General features: G+C 42.9%; 1 protein-coding gene across 5 annotated transcripts in view; it reads left to right on the forward strand.

The window, feature by feature from the left end:
• THADA (THADA armadillo repeat containing) overlaps positions 1–18,394 on the forward strand; it is a 153,409-nt gene that overhangs the window by 12,159 nt on the left and 122,856 nt on the right. For all 5 annotated transcript variants that reach the window (XR_013836565.1, XM_079968402.1, XM_079968399.1 and 2 more), the window contains exons 9-21: positions 981–1,075; positions 3,240–3,460; positions 5,777–6,468; positions 7,180–7,331; positions 7,429–7,584; positions 7,780–7,902; positions 8,715–8,838; positions 10,829–10,980; positions 11,607–11,820; positions 13,023–13,158; positions 14,456–14,592; positions 14,862–15,008; positions 17,304–17,461. Coding sequence is in view for 4 of the 5 variants with exons in the window: in XM_079968402.1 (XP_079824528.1) it covers positions 981–1,075; positions 3,240–3,460; positions 5,777–6,468; positions 7,180–7,331; positions 7,429–7,584; positions 7,780–7,902; positions 8,715–8,838; positions 10,829–10,980; positions 11,607–11,820; positions 13,023–13,158; positions 14,456–14,592; positions 14,862–15,008; positions 17,304–17,461 (2,507 nt within the window). In the remaining variant the exon portion in view is untranslated. The remainder of the gene's footprint in view (positions 1–980; positions 1,076–3,239; positions 3,461–5,776; positions 6,469–7,179; positions 7,332–7,428; positions 7,585–7,779; positions 7,903–8,714; positions 8,839–10,828; positions 10,981–11,606; positions 11,821–13,022; positions 13,159–14,455; positions 14,593–14,861; positions 15,009–17,303; positions 17,462–18,394) is intronic.

Here is an 18,394-nt window from a genome sequence, read left to right on the forward strand (position 1 = left end):
TTGCCTTTTAGCAAGAAGATGAGAGTCGTTCTGAAGGAAGAGCAATATGAGGGAACCTCTTGGTGGTTTGAGGTATTATTTTTTTACATTCTAACAGTGCAGGGTTTGGAAAGAGAGTTGCCTTGTTTTGCTATCTGCATTGTGTCCCTAATGGAGAAATACAGCTCAGCTATAGGATGCAGACTAATTTTCTGAACCTGTAATCAGGAGGCGTAATCAGCAGAAGTCCTTTGCCCCCAGCCCTAAATGGTGGGAGCATGCGCTGGATTGCAACCCCTTATGTAAATACAAGGAACCCTTCTGTTTATGTATCGAAGCCAGCATCCCTAGTAAGAATTGCCACTATCATTTGTTGATAGAAAATATTTCTATAAAAGGTGTTGTGCTGTTGTCTTGCGAATACATCAGCAGCAAACTAGATGCCTGCTTAGTTGTGAGTACCTGCTGTTTAGGCTTGTAATGTGGACGTTAAAATGTTAAAGAAGATGCAGATTCTAGATTTCCATTATATCTTCTGTAAGTTCCCAGAGTTCTCCACTGCACTTATTGCTGTGAGAGTTCTCCCCTGGTGGGTTTTTTTTTTTTTTTTGCACTATACATGCTACGGTTACTGTGTTGGATGCCGGCAACAATAAAAATGGAATATATTAAGAATAATTAGCAGTTCTAGAAAACAATAAATCTGAAAGAGAATTTAAATGTCCACACTAGAGCCAGTGTGGTGTAGTGGTTAAGAGCGGTAGTCTCGTAATCTGGGGAACCGGGTTCGCGTCTCCGCTCCTCCACATGCAGCTGCTGGGTGACCTTGCGCTAGTCACACTTCTTTGAAGTCTCTCAGCCCCACTCACCTCACAGAGTGTTTGTTGTGGGGGAGGAAGGGAAAGGAGAATGTTAGCCGCTTTGAGACTCCTTCGGGTAGTGATAAAGCGGGATATCAAATCCAAACTCCTCTTCTTCTATTTCAATTTCTTTTTCTGCAGAAGACCTCTTACAGACTGTCCAGACTACAGCAGGGTTGGCTGTTGTTCTCTTTATTAAGACCATGTTTGAACCAGGTGAAAAGCTACCTTGTTTGGTAAGTGTGTTTCCTTTGGAAAAGTAAAAAAACAACAACGTCCCACAATTTACTTAATTTTCAAAGTGTAATTAATCATAAGGCGCGATCCAATGTATCATGAGTCGCATATGTGTGTTCTCATGCAACAGGATTTGTCCTTTCTCTCTCCCCCCCCCCCCCCCCGCAGCTCCCCCAATTATTTTGGAGCACTGGAGCAGATTCTGGGGATGTGTGGGGTTCTGCAGGGAGGGGAGGGAAGAAACCAGAAGATTCATCATGCAGGCGAATTTCTGATGAGTCAGTGAGCAGACAGGATTGAATGGCACCCAAAATGTGTTAAGTCAACAGTTGGAAGGGAGAGCTGTTATGAAAAATATAGTGGCCGTCTCACTGTTGTTCACAATATGTCATCTTTTGTGCTTGATCTAGCCCCTATTAGAAGAATTGTTAGTCATTTCGTAGTACAATCCTATATGTGTCTACTCAGAAGTAAAACCCCTTTTTCAATGGAAATTCCTTGCAGAGTGCCTTAGAACGCAGTCCTGCACATTCCTAGTTAGAAGTTGCTCTCGTAGAGTTCAGTGGGGCAGACTCCCAGTTAAGTGTGTATAGGGTTGCAGCCTTACAGCACAATCATAACCGTGTCTGCTCAGAAGTAAGAGCTATCAGTCATGTTGAATTTGGTGGGATATGAAATCTATGCATGTGTACTCAGAAGTAAAAACCCACTTGGCGTCAGTTGGACTTTTTCCTCAAGTGTGCAGAAAGGTAAAGGTAAAGGGATCCCTGACCATTAAGTCCAGTTGCAGACGACTCTGAGGTTGCAGTACTCATCTCGCTTTAATGGCCGAGGGAGCCGCCGTTTGTCCTCAGACAGCTTCTGGGTCATGTGGCCAGCATGACTAAGCCACTTCTGGCGAGACCAGAGCAGCGCATGGAAATGCCGTTTACCTTCCCACCCGAGTGGTACCTATTTATCTACTTGCACTTTGACATGCTTTCGAACTTCTAGGTTGACAGGAGCAGGATGTTCGGCTTCCCAAAGAATGTTCAAAAACTGGAACACTTACTTCCGGTTTTCAATCATTTGGGAGCCAAAACGTTTGACTCCCAAGGCGTTTGGGAGCTGAGGTACGACTGTATACTGAATTGCTGAATTGCAACAGGAGCTCACCCCATCGCAGGGATTCGAACCGCCAGCCTTCTGATCGGCAAGCCCTAGGCTCTGTGGTTTAGACCACAGCGCCACCCACGTCCCGATCAAGTGTGCATAGGATTGCACTATTTATTTTACCCTTGTTAAACTTGTATAGGCTGCCAATTTTTTGAACATTTATTGAGTCTGGCGCTTTCTGAATCCCAGATAATTTGTGGTGGTACTGGTACAGTCGTACCTCAGAAGTCGAACAGTACCCATTCCGGAAGTCCGTTCAACTTCAGAAACATTCAGCTTCCAAAGCGTGGCTTCTCATTGGCTGCAGGAAGCTCCTGCAGCCAATCGGAAGCCATGGAAGCCCCATTGGATGTTCGGCTTCCCAAAGAATGTTCAAAAACTGGAACACTTACTTCCGGTTTTCAATCATTTGGGAGCCAAAATGTTTGACTCCCAAGGCGTTTGGGAGCTGAGGTACGACTGTATACTGAATTGCTGAATTGTTCAGCGGTGGGAATCCCAAGGAAAAAATAACTTGAGAAAGGTATTAGAAAATGCTGCTGAGTTTTTGCCTCATTTCCCTTTTAGAGTGATTTGATTTTTCTTTTCTAAATGGAAAGCTTGGGATAAGCGTATTTTACAAGCCTAGCACTGATCAAGGGAGCAGAGAGCAAGGAGTTTAAATTTATAATTTATAGTGGATAGGCATAACTACTTGTGCTTAATAGTGCCATGATGGAAAACATGCAAAGAATCATAAAATCATAAAGTTGGAAGGGACCCTGAGGATCATCTAGTCCAACCCCCTGCATTGCAGGAATATGCAGTTGTCCCATCTTGGGATCGAACTTGGAACCTTGGCATTATCAGCACCAGGCTCTAACCAACTGAGCTATCCAGGCGGAAGCCCATTTACATGTTAGCAGCTAGTATTGTGCTTCCTTGCAGTTTTCTAAGAGTCTGGCAAAGCACAGTCTTATTTTTTTCTCCTCCCCTGTGATTTAATTAACACTGTATTGCCTTCTGCAGATCAGCGACTTGCTTTGTGGCACACTGAAGCATTCTGAGTTACCAGACTGGTTTGTGGACAGCTGTGGGAGTCTTTGCACTGCGGAGCTTTCTGACTCGGTCCTCCTTTTCCTCTGCCACGGAGCACTCGCTATGCTAGAGTGGAAGAATGGCAGCATGGACCGGAGTATGGAGAAGCTGCTCTTGGATATTGCCTTGACTTTGCTGACCTTGAGTACACGGTAAAACCACATTTTCACCGTGTGTAAAAACTACATTTTTACCATTGTGTTTTGTTTAGCTGCAACTTGGGTTCGCCCATTACTAGAGCTCAGGTTGCATTATAATATAAATTGTGAATAAAATGTGGTAAAAATATAACAGAGAATTGTAGAGATGGAAGGGACCATCACCTGGTCCAATCCCTTGCAATGCAGAAATCTTTTGCTCCACACTCCTGAGATTAAGAGTCTCATGCTGTACCGACTGAGCTATCCTAGCAGAACCTTAAATATCACCACCACAAGCCGGCCCAAATTGAAAGGCCTTGCAGTGTTTTGGAAGGGGACCTGGGTTTTGGCAAGTCTTTATAGGAAAAGAGGTCCAGTGCTGTGGGACAGCTGCAGCTGAATCTTTAACGCATGTTAGCTGAAGTGCTGAATTGTCCTAAATCTTTCACTTGGTCTGATTGTGGATCAAGGACTTTCTTCTTCTTCTTCTTCAATTGGACAATGTGGATTCATGGGGAAATAAAAGGATTCATAGAGTTGGAAGGGACCCTGAGGATCATCTCTCCAACCTGAATATGCAGCTGCCACCATACAGGATTGAACCTGCAACCTTGGCATTATCAGCACCATGCTCTAACCAACTGAGCTATCCTTGGGATTGGTTTATTGGACCTCTTTGTGCTGCCATCTGTCCTAACTGAAAGCAGCCTGGATACCACAGCAGTGTGGTTTTCAGATGGTTACTGTATTTTTCCGTGTATAACATGCCCCCTTGTACAAGACGCCCCCTATTTTTGGGGACTCAAATTTAAGAAAATGGGAGGAGATGGCTATATTACCAGAGTTGTTGAGCTTTTTGGGGGACGGATTGACATGATTTGTTGAGCTTTCTTTGGGGGGGGGATGCAGAAAATCACTAATTTGAATGACAAGTGCTAAGAATCGCTCGCGTCGCAGAAGCTGGCAAGTGTCTGTCCGTTCACAAACAACAGCCGGAAATCGAATGCCCATTTGCCACAGCAGCAGCTAATCCAAGGCAGCTCTTGTAGCAACCAATCACCCGCTCAATTAACGCAGGAGCAGCCAATCCAAAGCAGCCCTTGCTGCAGCCAACAATCACCCACCAAATTGCTGCTTACAAGCTGCAACTTGCAGCTGCAACCAGTCACCCAGTCCCCCAATCGCTGCCCGTGTATAAGACGAGCCCCGTTTTTTAACATTATTTTTGAGTAAAAAAACCCCTTGTCTTATACATGGAAAAGTACAGTATCTCAGCTGCCTTGAATGCAGGAGAGGTAGCTGCCAAGGATCTTAACCCACATTTTTTCCTTCCTCTCCACAAGTAGAGAGTAGAGGAGATTGCCTCTCAGTAAGGGCAGAAGGGGAGCAGCCTGAGTAAGCAAAGGAACCCCTCTGATGCTTCACACCATGCAAGACTATGGTCTGCCTCAGGCAGAGGAAAGAGGCAAGGGTTCGGGACAGATCTCTAGCTGATGTTTACCTTGTCCACCAGGAGGCTGCTGACTGCATGTAGCCAAGACAAGCAGCTGCAGGGGTTTGTCCCCTGGAATGTGAGACGAGAGCACGGCCGAGATATGTTCGTGCTGTTTGTTGGATATATTGGTACTGCTTTCCCCTCCAGCAAGTACAGAGAGTGGGTGGGAGGGAAGTTTGAAGGAGATACCAGAGATTTGTCCCTAATCTGCTCCTTGGATTTCATACTATTTCCATTTTCGGGAGAATAAACTGTTTAAATGAGAAATGCACTCTGTATAGGACCTAAGATATCATGTTAGTGGTACACATAGAGCAGGGATGTCCAACAGGTCAGTTGCGATCTACTGGTAGATCCTTGCGAGGTTTTGGTAGATCGGTCGATCTCTGGCTCCCTTTCCTTAGCGTTGCTAAAACTGACTCCTTCCTCGCTCTGCCCTCTATTGTTGTTTGATCTCTGGAAGGGAAGATGGAGCTTTCTCTGTGTTACTGTTTCCATCCATAGTGATCTTTGTGAGTGACTTTACCCCTTTGTCCCTTGCCTTTAACTCCCTCCAAAATGGAAGTCCCCCCTAAGTTTTGTAACCCCTAAAAAGGGTTTTTCTCCCCCCCAAAAAAAGCTCAACAACTTTGAGCTGAACTCCCAAAAAACAGGGGTAGATCACTGCCAGTTCTTAATTCTAAAAGTAGATTGCAGTCTCTTGAGAGTTGGCCACCCCTGACATAGAGCTTTGTAACGTTGTGAAAATTGGCAAAGATTTGAGGATCAAAACCAATCCACTTTTAAAATACGGAAATCTTTCTCCAACCTGATACTCTGCTTCTCTCTTGAAGGCTTAAAGAATCTGTTATGGCGGCATCCTTGTCCAGAATTTTAGCTATCTGGACGGCTTCAGCGCTGGATGCTCTTCAGTCAAGTTCTGAAGACCTGAAGTGCAGCCTCAGTGGAAACTCGGGCACTATTGGAAAAATGCTGGATTATGTCTATGCTCACTGGGAGCATCCTCTCGATGCTGTTAGACACCAAACCAAACTGATATTTAGGAACATCCTCCAAATTCACCAGGCCTCAGCAAAAGGACCCGTTGTAAAAGTGGACCCTTTCTTCTTGGGATTGATTGACAACTTGCTAAGTTTAGAATGGCACGTTAAAGGCAAATACTCGTCACTTGGCTGTCTTGTTGAATGTGTGGGCATTGAAAATATTCTGGCAATGGACAGGACAATTCCTGCGCAGATTTTGGGCGTCATGAGTGATCAGTCTTTTGCACCTTACGCAAGCGATTTGTTGGAAACCATGTTTGTGAACCACAAGAGACACCTTGAGTCCACACTGGAAGGGAACACCTGGATCGACAAATGGCACGAGGCGTGGGTGTCTCCCCTGCTGTCAATTTTGTGTGATGGGAATCCAGAGCAAGCCACCTACGTAACAGATTATTACTTACCCAAGCTGCTGAAGTGTAGCCCCGAAAGCTTGAACTACATGAGTAAAATCCTTCATACATCAGCTGAATCTAACGTTGGTAAGATACCTTGTACTCCAGGTGTGTTTAAACTGGGCAGGTGGGTGGGGAATCCTGCTCTCCTCTTTGGCTTGTTTTGACAGGTATTTCTCTGCAGAGCAGAGGTGGGAGAGATTCTAGGATCCCAAATGCTCAGAGCACAGGTGACAAGAATCCATCTTGATGGCCAAGAACATAGTTTAGAAACCCCCTTTTTATGCCTTCACATAATTTTTCAATAGAGCAAAATAAATTTCGCCCTATATTGTCCTATGTAATTGCATAAAGCTTTCCTTGCTTCTTATCAGGGAGCTTTAATAACAATACGCAAACTAGTTTTTCTCCCAATTTTTGGTTTCCTATAGAAGGGCAATAATATATTTTTTTTAATTATTGTTGTACTGACTGGTTGATTGCTAGGTAAAATGTGTATCCTGAGAATTTAGAGAAGTAATTTAAAGCTGGTGGTGTTTAGGATACCTTTAGCAATATATTCTTATACCTAACATATTTTGATTTTTAGAGTGTTGTTCTTAAGCAGCTTAGCTGAAAGTGGTGAGAAATTGCTGTTTTTGTAGCAGTATAAAAACAAAGGATTTGTTGTTGTTGTTGTTGTTGTTAATTTATATGCTGTCCATCTGACTGGGTTGCCCCAGCCACTCTGGGTGGCTTCCAGCAAGTTAAAACATCAAACACAGTTAAACAATGAACATTAAAAACTTCTCTGTGCAGGATCTTGCAATACCAGAGGAGCACTCGGAGCTTTGATGGCATGCCTGAGAACAGCAAGAGCCCATGGGCACTTAAAGTTTATAGATATGATGCACAGTGGTCTTGTATCCATTACCTGTATCAAACAAGGTTTAGTTCATCAACACGATCAGGTACAAATCTAAGTGTTTTGTGCATGTGTGCTTTTTAAGTTTTATATATATATTACAGAGAAAAACTTCGTTAAAAACTTCCTTATTCTTTTAAAAGGTGCGAATAGACGCTTTAGGTTTGCTTTGCGAAAGTCACCGGAGCACAGAAATTATTTCCGCCGAAGAGATGCAACTGATTGAGTTTTTTATTAGCTACAACTTGAACAGCCAGTCTCCAGCTGTGAGGCAACAAATCTGTTCCCTGCTGAAAAAGGTAACCTTTAAGCATGAACTTGAAATTCCACATACGCCTCTTTAGAAGTTCTGTCCACCTTTGTGACAAATGTTCTCAAGCTGCATTACGTTTCGCCCTTGCTTTTTTTAAACATGAAATAAGTTGTGGTGTCCGCTTCAATGTTTCTCATTGCGTGGCATCATTGTACCGTATTTCTTTTTTCTTTTTCTAAAGTTGTTCTGCCGGGTACACGAGAGCTCCCAGACAGTTCATAAAATGCAGCAAACGAAGTCCAAGCAAGGCCTGGGGAAACATTCCGTTCCCTGGGATCCATTAAAGACTTTGCATCAGTACAAGGTATGTGTGCACAGAGTTTAAGAACTATGTGGCAATTTCCAAACATTGCAGTAGCCACAAAAGCGGAGAGTGTGATCCATCTGTGGCAAAGGACAGTCTGAGACATGATGGGAAAGAAGACATATGAAACTGCCTTTTACTGGCTCAGACCACAGTGACTGGCAGTAGATCTCCAAGTAGATTCCAATCATTGAGCCTAGGGCCTTGCTTGATACAGTTCTACCACTATCTGTGGCCTGCCCTGAAATATCCTGCTTTCATGCCCTAATATCCAGGCAGCAAGGCAATCTGCTACTGCCAGGAATTTTCAGATTCTCACTGGCCCTGAAGTGCCACTAGTCATTGCAACCAACTCCCACTCGGCTAGACTTGAACCCCTAGTGAAGCATAGTGCAGGCCACTTGCAGAGGGTAGAATCTCCTTGAATTTTGAGGTGATCATAAGAAACAAGTAAGGAGCACAGGGAGAGGAAGAGATGTGGAATGTGGGAAGGATGGAAGTGTGGACAAAAGATTGAGAACTTGTAAAAATATATTGGCTCATGGAGGTTGGTTTTTTGTTTTGTTGTTGTTTTGTCCAGGAGGATATCCCTTTGGGGCTTGGCAAAATCCTGCCAGAAAGGGGTAACTAGAAACTGGGGTTATCTCATAGGTTGGGTAAAAGGATTGATTAAATTTGTTTAGTCAAAGAGAATTCATCAAGCATATGTTTGAATTACAGCTCTGGGATTGGGTGGGTCCAAAATATCCCCAACCCCTTTCGTAGACAGTCTTCTATTTGATCTGTCTGTGGCTTCTGTTTCCCATCCTTAGGATTTCATGTCCTCTGTCTGTGATATTCTTTTCGGAGCCCTGTTTCCTGGTTCGTCCCATCCAACCAGATTTACTGCACTGACTGTTTTGGGATTAATAGCTGAAACGTTTCCCTTATTAGAAGGTAAGCTGTCTTGAAAATGCGGCGGGGAAAGATTTTGTTAAATGTCTACGGTCAGGTTATATTATAACTGAATACAGTGGCTTTTTCCCCCTCGGTTGCCACCTGCTTTTTCTAACAAAAAAATGGAACAGTAGTAGAAGGAGTAATAACATTTTGTTTCAGAAGAGAAGTACTCCAGTACTTGGAGAGTGCCGCAGTTCAAGTGCCATATGGCTCATTCGCTCCGTGCTATTTGTCTTGATGTGAATGGGTAAAGCTTGGTGTATTATAGTATCTTTTTTCCTGGACCTTGTCTTGCCAAATGCAAGGTGGTTCTTTTTAAACTAGATTCAGAGGCAATACAAGACACAAATGAGTGAGAAGATTGAAGATTTCATTCTAAACAGCAAGCAATATATACATACCAAGCAAGCACCTCAATCTGCCACTTGGAAGCCCTCAAAAAGCGGGGAAGCCATCCCCCAGGTAGCTTCAGTTTGCACGGCCCTGCGGCCCTCTGTCTGTCCACAAGCTTCAAAGAACTCTGCCCCAAAACCATCTGATTTATAGCTAACTAGCCTGCTAGCCTACATGCCTTGCCCAACTAGCTATGTGCAGATTGTTCATTAGCTAGCCACCTCTTCCCATGCCGTACGTTCTCCAAACAATGTCTAACATCAGAAAAGGTAAAGGTACCCAGCGCTGTTCCTTCCTTCCGCAGATTAGGGCTTCAAAGGCTGTTCTCAGCTGTCAAAGAGCTGAACAAGAGAAATAGAGGGGGAAGTAAACAGAGGCAGGAAGAGTACCCATGTCAGACCATTATCTCAAAATACAATTATATTCCAGATAGATTGTCTATACACTCCACCCCTTGGTCTACATGGTTACCTCTTCCACGCTTAGCAAATCTGTTCCTCCTTCCCTCTCTGAATAATAACTCAAACATATAACATACACACTAGACAGGCATGTACAGAATCCGGCAATATGGCATCCCTGCCACATTTTGAATATCCATACCCCAACGAAATTATCAGCTCTTCATAAATTTTTTAAAAATTACAAGCATCAAGTGCGAAGTTGCATATATATGTGTGTTTTCACTGTGTTCCCATTTAAATTCCACTCGATAAGCAGCTTAATCTGGGCCTGGTTTCTGCATGCACGTTCACAAAAAGCTGCCTTACATGGAGTCAGGCCATTGGTCCATCTCATTCAGTATTGTCTACACTGATTGGCAGGAGCTCTCCAGGGTTTAAAGCAGGGAACGTTTCCAGACCTACCTAGAGACTCCAGGGATTGAACCTGGGCCCTTCTGCAGGCCAAGCAGGAGCCCTATCATTGAGCCCAGGGCCTTTCCCTGAATGTTTGGTTGGAATGTTGCAAAAAGGCAACAACCATGCATTTCTCTGCCTGGGGCGCCTACACGTTATGTATTTATATCTGTGAACCTGAATACAAAAAGTCAGGTGAGAATTGACAATACTGGGAAAGTTGCTGCATGGTGATGTTTGCTGCAAGTTGTAACGTGGGATGCCAGCCTGCCTCTTTTGACTGGTTTATTCATCTTGCCTGGCCTGTTGCCTGAGGAAGCATTCTGGCACAGCACTCCTTCCACCATGATGGCAATGATCACTTTAGGCTTCTCAACGCAGCAAGTAGCTCCAGAGGAAGAGCTCACCAGATGGGGAGGGAAATGCCACATAGTTCATTTTTTAAATCCTCCTATTGCACAGGCTCTTCATGTTACGCTACCCTGTCTTCCCTTTTCTTCAGCCATACCAGGTCTCGTCTTTTTGTAAGAATGCAACCTCTCCTGTAAATTGAACCACAAACTCTCCTAAACTGTTTCCAATAAGCTGATGTTGAACTGTATGATTACTTTGTTTAATAATGCAATCAAGTGCTAAAAATCTAAATGTAACAAAACAGAATACAACCTTTTTCCCTCTGCGACTTATAACAAAAACACCCTCTTTTGCATGTGTTCGTTGGGTATCCTTTGGAGCAGGCCAGAGCCAAGAACTGTTTCAGGTAGCGCAAGAGGTCAGCCTTCCTCGTCTTCAGACTCTACTCTACTGCTTTGCCAGCACTTATGAGGAAATAAAGATCTTGGCATTTGATCTTCTGATGAAGCTTCATCCTGTCTTGCCTTATTTTCGGGTATGGATAAAGTTTATAAACACACCACATTCTCAATTTTGTAATCATTTTGCTTGTTGAACTCTTAAATGTTGGGTTGAAGGCTACTTCAGAGCTTACAGCGAGAAATGGGTTTGTTTACCAGTGTCCAACCCTTAAAAAAAAAAATTCCTGTTGCATTGGAGCAGATATAGGAAATTGAGGGAGGGGACAAGCTTTTCATAGGTCGATACTAATGTATTGTTTGTTAAGTAGTTTTCCTGGTGGACCAATTGAAACCAGAATTAAAACAGAATGGGCCAGGACCGTCAAAGTGGGGTTGCTCTTCCTCCTGTATGCCATATTTTTTTTATGCCTCTGGGTTGGCAATTGAGTTAGGTATTGGGACCATTCGTACAAATCAGCAGTTTGGATTTGGTCCTGAGACCCTTCCACGTATCTGAAGATTTTGGTACCGATATCTATTTTAGTGGTTCCTGGTGGCCAGTCTGAAAAGTCCTTTTTACAGGAGAATTGTTTCTCCTCCTGCATAACAGCAACAATTCCCCGCCCCCAAAGTATATTTTAACAAGGGGTCTGGATTAGAACATAAATCAGTACAGTATTCAATAAACTTGTATTTAAATGTGTTGAACTTTTTACTTCAGGATCCTCAGCAACTGCAGTCATTGTTTCAAGTAGCGATGCAGCTCAGCACAAGTACCAAGCCTTACGACTGTGTAACAGCTTCCTATTTGCTGGACTTCTTAATACACCAGAAAGGCCTGCTGAAGACCTGCTTAAACAATCATCTACCTCTGAACACATTTCAGCGGGATGAGGATAAGTCTAGTGATCCAGTGGAGGAGAACACTTTGGCTGGTCAGTATTGAGCAGAAGAGGAAGTTTTGTTCTCTCCAAAAGAAATCTCCTGTACATCTTTGAATGCTTTTGTTTTGACCATAGAAGTCAAAGAAAGACAAAGAACAGAAAGTAATATATTTTGAACTGGAAGTGCCCTAATATGGCTGATTTCAAAACCTGATAAATGGTTCCCACCATAATTGAAAGCTTGTCACTAGGTGTTTAGTCTTGTGGGATCAGTTTGTTCACATACACAGGGGCTGCATTCAGTGTTAGCTTTGCACTACAGAAAGCAGTTATGCTCATGCAAGGTAAAGCATGACCAATTTTTGGCTAATTTCAGTGTCTAATATTAACATAGTCTTTCAAGGCACATAGAACTACAATTGGTATCAATGGTATGTCATACCCTTTTAAAGGGATGTGTGTGGCACTGTGGTCTAAACCACTGAGCCTCTTGCCGATTGGAAGATCAGTGTTTCGAATACCGTTGCTCTGTCCCAGCTTCTGCCAACCTAGCAGTTCGAAAGCACACAAGTGCAAGTAGATAAATAGGTACTGCTATGGCGGAAAGGTAAACGGCATTTCCGTGCACTCTGGTTTCCGTCACGGTGTCTCATTGTGCCAGAAGTGGTTTAAGTCATGCTGGCCGCATGACCCGGAAAGCTGTCTGTGGACAGATGGAAGCTCTCTCGGCCTGAAAGCGAGATGAGCGCCACACCCCATGGTTGCCTTTGACTGGACTTAACCGTCCAGGGGTCCTTTACATTTTATCCTGTTATCTTATTGATCACATTCATTACCTTTTTGAAAATATCTTTAATGAATCAATTCCATTCCCACAGTGATTAAGAAGTTGCATGCTCCTTGCCTCAAATTATATCTGCCCTGCTCTTATGTCCTAACAGACAAAATGTTGCTCTTTAGTGTTGGCTATAGGAAAAACCTTCAAAATTATGTATTCCAGAGCAAATCTTGTGGAAGCCAGTGGGAAAGGTTGCATTGTGGCCCCAAAATGAGTGTGTGTGTGTGTGTGTGTGTGTGTTCAGTCCCTCTTCCTGTTCTTCTGTTTTCATGACCAACTTTTAAATTCATAGGTGGCTCTCTCATGGCATGTAGTCTTTCAACTGTCTGTTTATTATTAAAGAATTTGATTTTATACAGAATACCATGACTATCACTTTGATTTCCGCCCTGTGTTTGTACTAATATATATATAGTTGTCAAAAGCTTGATGGTGAACCTTGAAGGAGAAATACGGCAAGCAGACAAGTCTTTACTTCAAGCGGCTACTTCATTTCCAATGTATGGCCGTGTACACTGTATAACAGCAGCTCTGCATCAGTTACCATTAAAGTGAGTAATATTGCCCCTGTGTGGTTATTAGGTTAGGGATTAAATAGCTTGTGTAGGAAGTATAAGGTAGGGTGTACCCTGCCCAACCTCTGTTGTGCATGTATCTGCCAGCTCCAGCTTGGGGATGGATGGGGGTTCTAACCATGTTCTGCTAAAGGCACTTCGATATCTCTCTGCAATCAGGAACATGGCAGCATCCTACCCTCTGCATCCCCCTATCGGCAGAACTTCTAATCGTTGTGTGTTTAGTGTGGAAGTCTGTGGGAAGGAAAAAAATAGGTATAAAAAGGAGAATTCCTGGATGCCAAGATCAAAGTTTAGGTAGGGCAAGTACTCTTTGGTGAGAGAACTTCTCAGAGATATATACAGCGGTACCTCGGGTTAAGAATGTAATTCGTTCTGGAGGTCTCTTCTTAACCTGAAACTGTTCTTAACCTGAAGAACCACTTTAGCTAATGGGGCCTCCTGCTGCCACTGCGCTGCCGCTGCACGATTTCTGTTCTCATCCTGAAGCAAAGTTCTTAACCCAAGGTAATATTTCTGGGTTAGCGGAGTATGTAACCTGAAGCGTATATAACCTGAAGCATATGTAACCCGAAGTACCACTGTAATCACAAAATATGCAGCAAAGTAAAGTATGGAAATATAGGCCATTAGACCTTTAAAATATGCCCTTGTGGATTCCAAAACTTCCCTATTCTGCTAGTATAGAAAAAGTAACCATGTTTACTTACAGACTCTCCAAAGGTCAGATTTATGTGTTTTCCATACAGCATTCAGAAAAAGTTGCACGGGCAGTAAAACTTGGCTTATTTACAGAGGCAAATGTTCCTAAATTATTGGTATAGGAGCTCAAAAGTGGCTTGTATGAGCCATGCAGTCTGAGCTGCAGCAGCTAGCTCAGACCTCCTTATGTGTTGAGCTTCTCTAGTAGACTGGAAAGCAACAGTAGGCTTGATCACCCATTTCCTCCCAAGGTAAGTGGACATAGCTAAGCCTGTCAGGACACCTTGCTTTATGGTATTAACCCCTTCATGCATCAGTTAGTCTTTTGCATGTTGGTTATAGGAGTCTGGGTATCCCATAGTCTGAAGGGGGTTTCTAACTGCATTCAGCAGAGCGTGCTTAGAAGCCTCCCCACAATAAGAAATTTTCGGAAGGCTATTCTAAGCTGCAGTATGAATTGTATGATTATAGTAAAGAAATAGGAAGCATTAAAAATTATCATAAAGTTAATGCTGTTACTTTGTCACAATGAAATGTTTACTTTGAATTCCATGATTTTCTCTTCTTACAGTAATTTGACCCTGATTCCTGAATGGAAAGAGGTGGTGGCAAAGCTTATTCTGATGTCTTATGAGCTTTCTGCTGTAGTGTCTCCAGTAGTTCAGAGTTCATCACCAGAAGGTCTTATTCCAATGGATACTGACTTGGGTAACCTATGAATATTTCTAAAAATCCTGGCATCTCTTGGTGCAATAGTTTTATGTAGCTTGCTCTTTACCAAAGTTGTCTTCAGTCTTCTTGCTGGTTCCTGTTATTATCTCTCAATAGTGGGGTTCACTGTGCCATTTGGTTGTTCAGGACATAGAACTGAAAATATCTCCTGAAGAGAGGTCCACTCTGTGTTTTGGTAATATTGATGAATCAACTGTTGGTTGGAAAGTGTTCATTTTTAAGCCAACTTTCTCTGTTCTCCATAGACAGTTCAGAGCGCTTGCAGTTGATTCTGCGTGAGATACAGCCACGTGATACGAATGATTATTTCAGCGAAACAAAATTGTTCCAAGAGCGCGGCAGGCTAGACTGTACCAGTGAGGGAGCGGAAAACATTTGCACTGAAATTAGAGGTAATTTCAGGCAAACTCTCTGTGTGTGTATGTGTGTGTTTGTGTACACATGCAAGGGAGAATGGTGGTGGTTGAGGTTAAGCATCTTTTTCGTGTCCCCACCTTTCTCTCTTTATGAACCAAAGTGGCTTATAAATGGTCTCTGTTAGAAAAGCCCCTGCCCGCTGGATTAACTCTGCTGCCTACTATTTTCGTCTGTTTTGGGAAATCCTTTTAAAAGTTGCTTTTCACATCAAAACCACTGGGTGGGGTAGTTGAATTTCACACACTTATAAATGGCCTCCGTTGGGACCTTCATTTCAAAACAAGTAAAATGCTGGGAATGCTGAGGTAAAAATCCATCTATGCCATATGAAGTTAATTTTTTTAAATTATTTCCCCTCCCTTTAATTCCTACAGTTTCATATTCATGCATGTAGTTTTTAATAGCAATAGATTGATTGGTTGAAAAAGAGATTGTTTCTCCTTTTTAAAAGTCTTTTAACTGAATATCTGCATTGTTAATACTTTGGGCCAATATACCTCCTGTAGCCAATCTTATTTGTGCGTCCCATTGGTGAGGTCTGACTTTACATCATATTTTATATATATATAAAATTTATAAAAAATATATATATACTGCTCCATTATAGAAAACCTCAAAGTGATTATGACATATTTTTGCTGATGTAGCAGTGATCTCTTCGGCTGCCCCCCAAAAACACACAGTGGTGTCCTGTCTATGTTAAACTTATTCCCACATTGTCCTGTTGCCCTGGTCCACTGAGAGGAAATGAAATGGGTAAAAACAGGTGTGTATATGGTTTTTCAGATCTTGCCCTGCACATGGAAAAGGATGTTGCAGGAAACAGATAAACCTCTGTATCTAGTACCAGGGTTTTTGTGTGTGTGATGCTAAGCAGACTGTAAAACTGGGACAATGCTGATCACCTGTTCAGAGAAGGGACTGGCTTCAGGAAGCCAAGGAGATCTCTAATGTGAGGCCTGGGAGCCTAATCAACTGTTTGGCAAGAGAAGCTGAAGGTCTTCTGAGCAAGGACATGTCACCTGCTTTCATTGCCTGAGATCCTACGTTATAGAGTCATAGAATTGTGGAGTTGGAAGGGACCCTGAGGGTCATCTATTCCAATGCCCTGCAGTTCAGGAATATGCAGCTGCCCCATAGGGGGATCGAACCTGCGACCTTGGCGTTATTATTCATGACTTCTCTCGCTGTACTGACTTAGAACCTATAATAATAATAATTTATTATTTATACCCCGCCCATCTGGCTGAGTTTCCCCAGCCACTCTGGGCGGCTCCCAATCAAGTGTTAAAAACAATACAGCATTAAATATTAAAAACTTCCCTAAACAGGGATGCCTTCAGATGTCTTTTAAAAATAGGATAACTGCTTATTTCCTTGACATCTGAGGGGAGGGCGTTCCACAGGGCGGGCGCCACTACCGAGAACGCCCTCTGTCTGGTTCCCTGTAACCTCGCATTGAGGGAACTGCCAGAAGGCCCTCGGCGTTGGATCTCAGTGTCTGGGCTGAACGATGGGGGTGGAGACGCTCCTTCAAGTATAAAGGACCAAGGCCATTTAAGGCTTTAAAGGTCAGCACCAATACTTTGAATTGTGCTCGGAAATGTACTGGGAGCCAATGCAGATCTCTTAGTACTGGTGTTATGTGGTCCCGGCGGCCACTCCCAGTCACCAGTCTAGCTGCTGCATTGCAGTTTCCGGGTCACCTTCAAAGGTAGCCCCACATAGAGCTCATTGCAGTAGTCCAAGCGGGAGATAACTAGAGCATGCACCACTCTGGCGAGACAGTCCATGGGCAGGTAGGGTCTCAGCCTGTGTAACCTAGACATAAAATGCCAGCAACGCATGCTGGTTGCAAATTCTGGCCTTGGGGAATCTAGTAACATAGGAAGATGTCTCAGATTGACTCAGACCATTGGTCCATCAAGCTCAGTATTGCCTTGGCTTAAGTGGACAGCAGTGGCCGTCCAGGGTTTCAGGCAGGAATTGTTTCCCTCCTTGCCTATTTACTTTATTTAACAAAATGTATACACTGCTTACTAGAACGAAAGGCCTCTTAGGCGGTTTACAATAGGCATTGTAAAAACATTCCTTTAAAAAATAAATAACGTTGAAATCTTTTTTTTAAATGTGATCCGTCATTTTAAAACAGTGGTATACTGAAATTGTGTGTCAAAATTTACCTGCTAAAATTGAATGCCTGGGTTGCCTTGCTGGAACAGAAGTCTTTAGCTGTCTCTACATATATCCATTATACTTATTTGTTTAAGATGAAGAACAGCAGACATGTGACGTAACAGCTCAGATGGTGCTCGTTTGTTGCTGGCGAAGTATGAAGGAAATATCATTACTTTTAGGCAAGTTGTGTCAGCTTCTGCCTTTACAGGCGCTTCCCAATTGTCCGGATGCACTGATAACAGTACAGCAGGTAAGACTATTTAATATTCTATGGTTTGAAATCTTCTGTCCTTGGAACTGTATATGAAGTATTGGAACGAATTACTGTTGGCCTTTTGTCTATCACATCTTTCTTTTTATCCTGTCTTGCTGTTTTCCAAATAATGCTTTGGACAGACAAATAATGTTTTATGGACAGACACTTGGGGGGGGGAGGTGTTGGCTAGATGTTAACAGCAGCTGTGCTTACTTTAAATTTCAGATTCTTTTAATTGGTTCACTTCTCTATAATTTGGCATTGAGAAGTAGCTCAAAGGATTGTTTTAAGAGACAAAAATATTCAGGGAAGATTCGTGACTGCTTATACCAGGGAGCAATTTTGAATAAAACAGTGCTTTAGCATTGCAAATTGTTTACTGATTTTCCATTCAGGTACATTTAATTACTGTTTACACTGATTACCAGTTACGATACAGTATTCTCATAGGTGAGCATTTTAGAAAGGGCACTTTCAAGTGTAATCTGAAGTTGCTATTCAGGCCATCCATACTTGGGGAGCCTTCCATTTATTTAATGGAGGGGGGCTAGTCATATATCTATCCATTAAACATTGAGAATTCGTTTAACTGACTTCAGTTTCACTTCCACTTATATGTTTCTCATTTGGCAAATGGCAAGGTGAGAGCCGATGAAATTGCCATTTTAGTATAGCTTTTATGGTCTGTAATTTTCGACAGCAAACACATTGATGGATTGAGGGTATCGTGTTCCCCACAGGCTGGATGACAGAATTATGCCCATTCAGGGCTGCTTTTCTAACGCCCCCCCCCCTTTTTTAAAACCTCACGGAGGCTAGCACGCCATCTGGGACTGTTCAAGAGAACGGACTACAGTGTTTACAAGAAATTAGCTTACCACAAGTATTTCATTTGGAAATATTTTGGATTTATTAGATTTCTGGGTT

The sequence above is a fragment of the Podarcis cretensis genome (genome assembly GCF_951804945.1).
Source record: "Podarcis cretensis genome assembly, chromosome: 3".
Classification (NCBI taxonomy): Eukaryota; Metazoa; Chordata; class Lepidosauria; order Squamata; family Lacertidae; genus Podarcis; species Podarcis cretensis.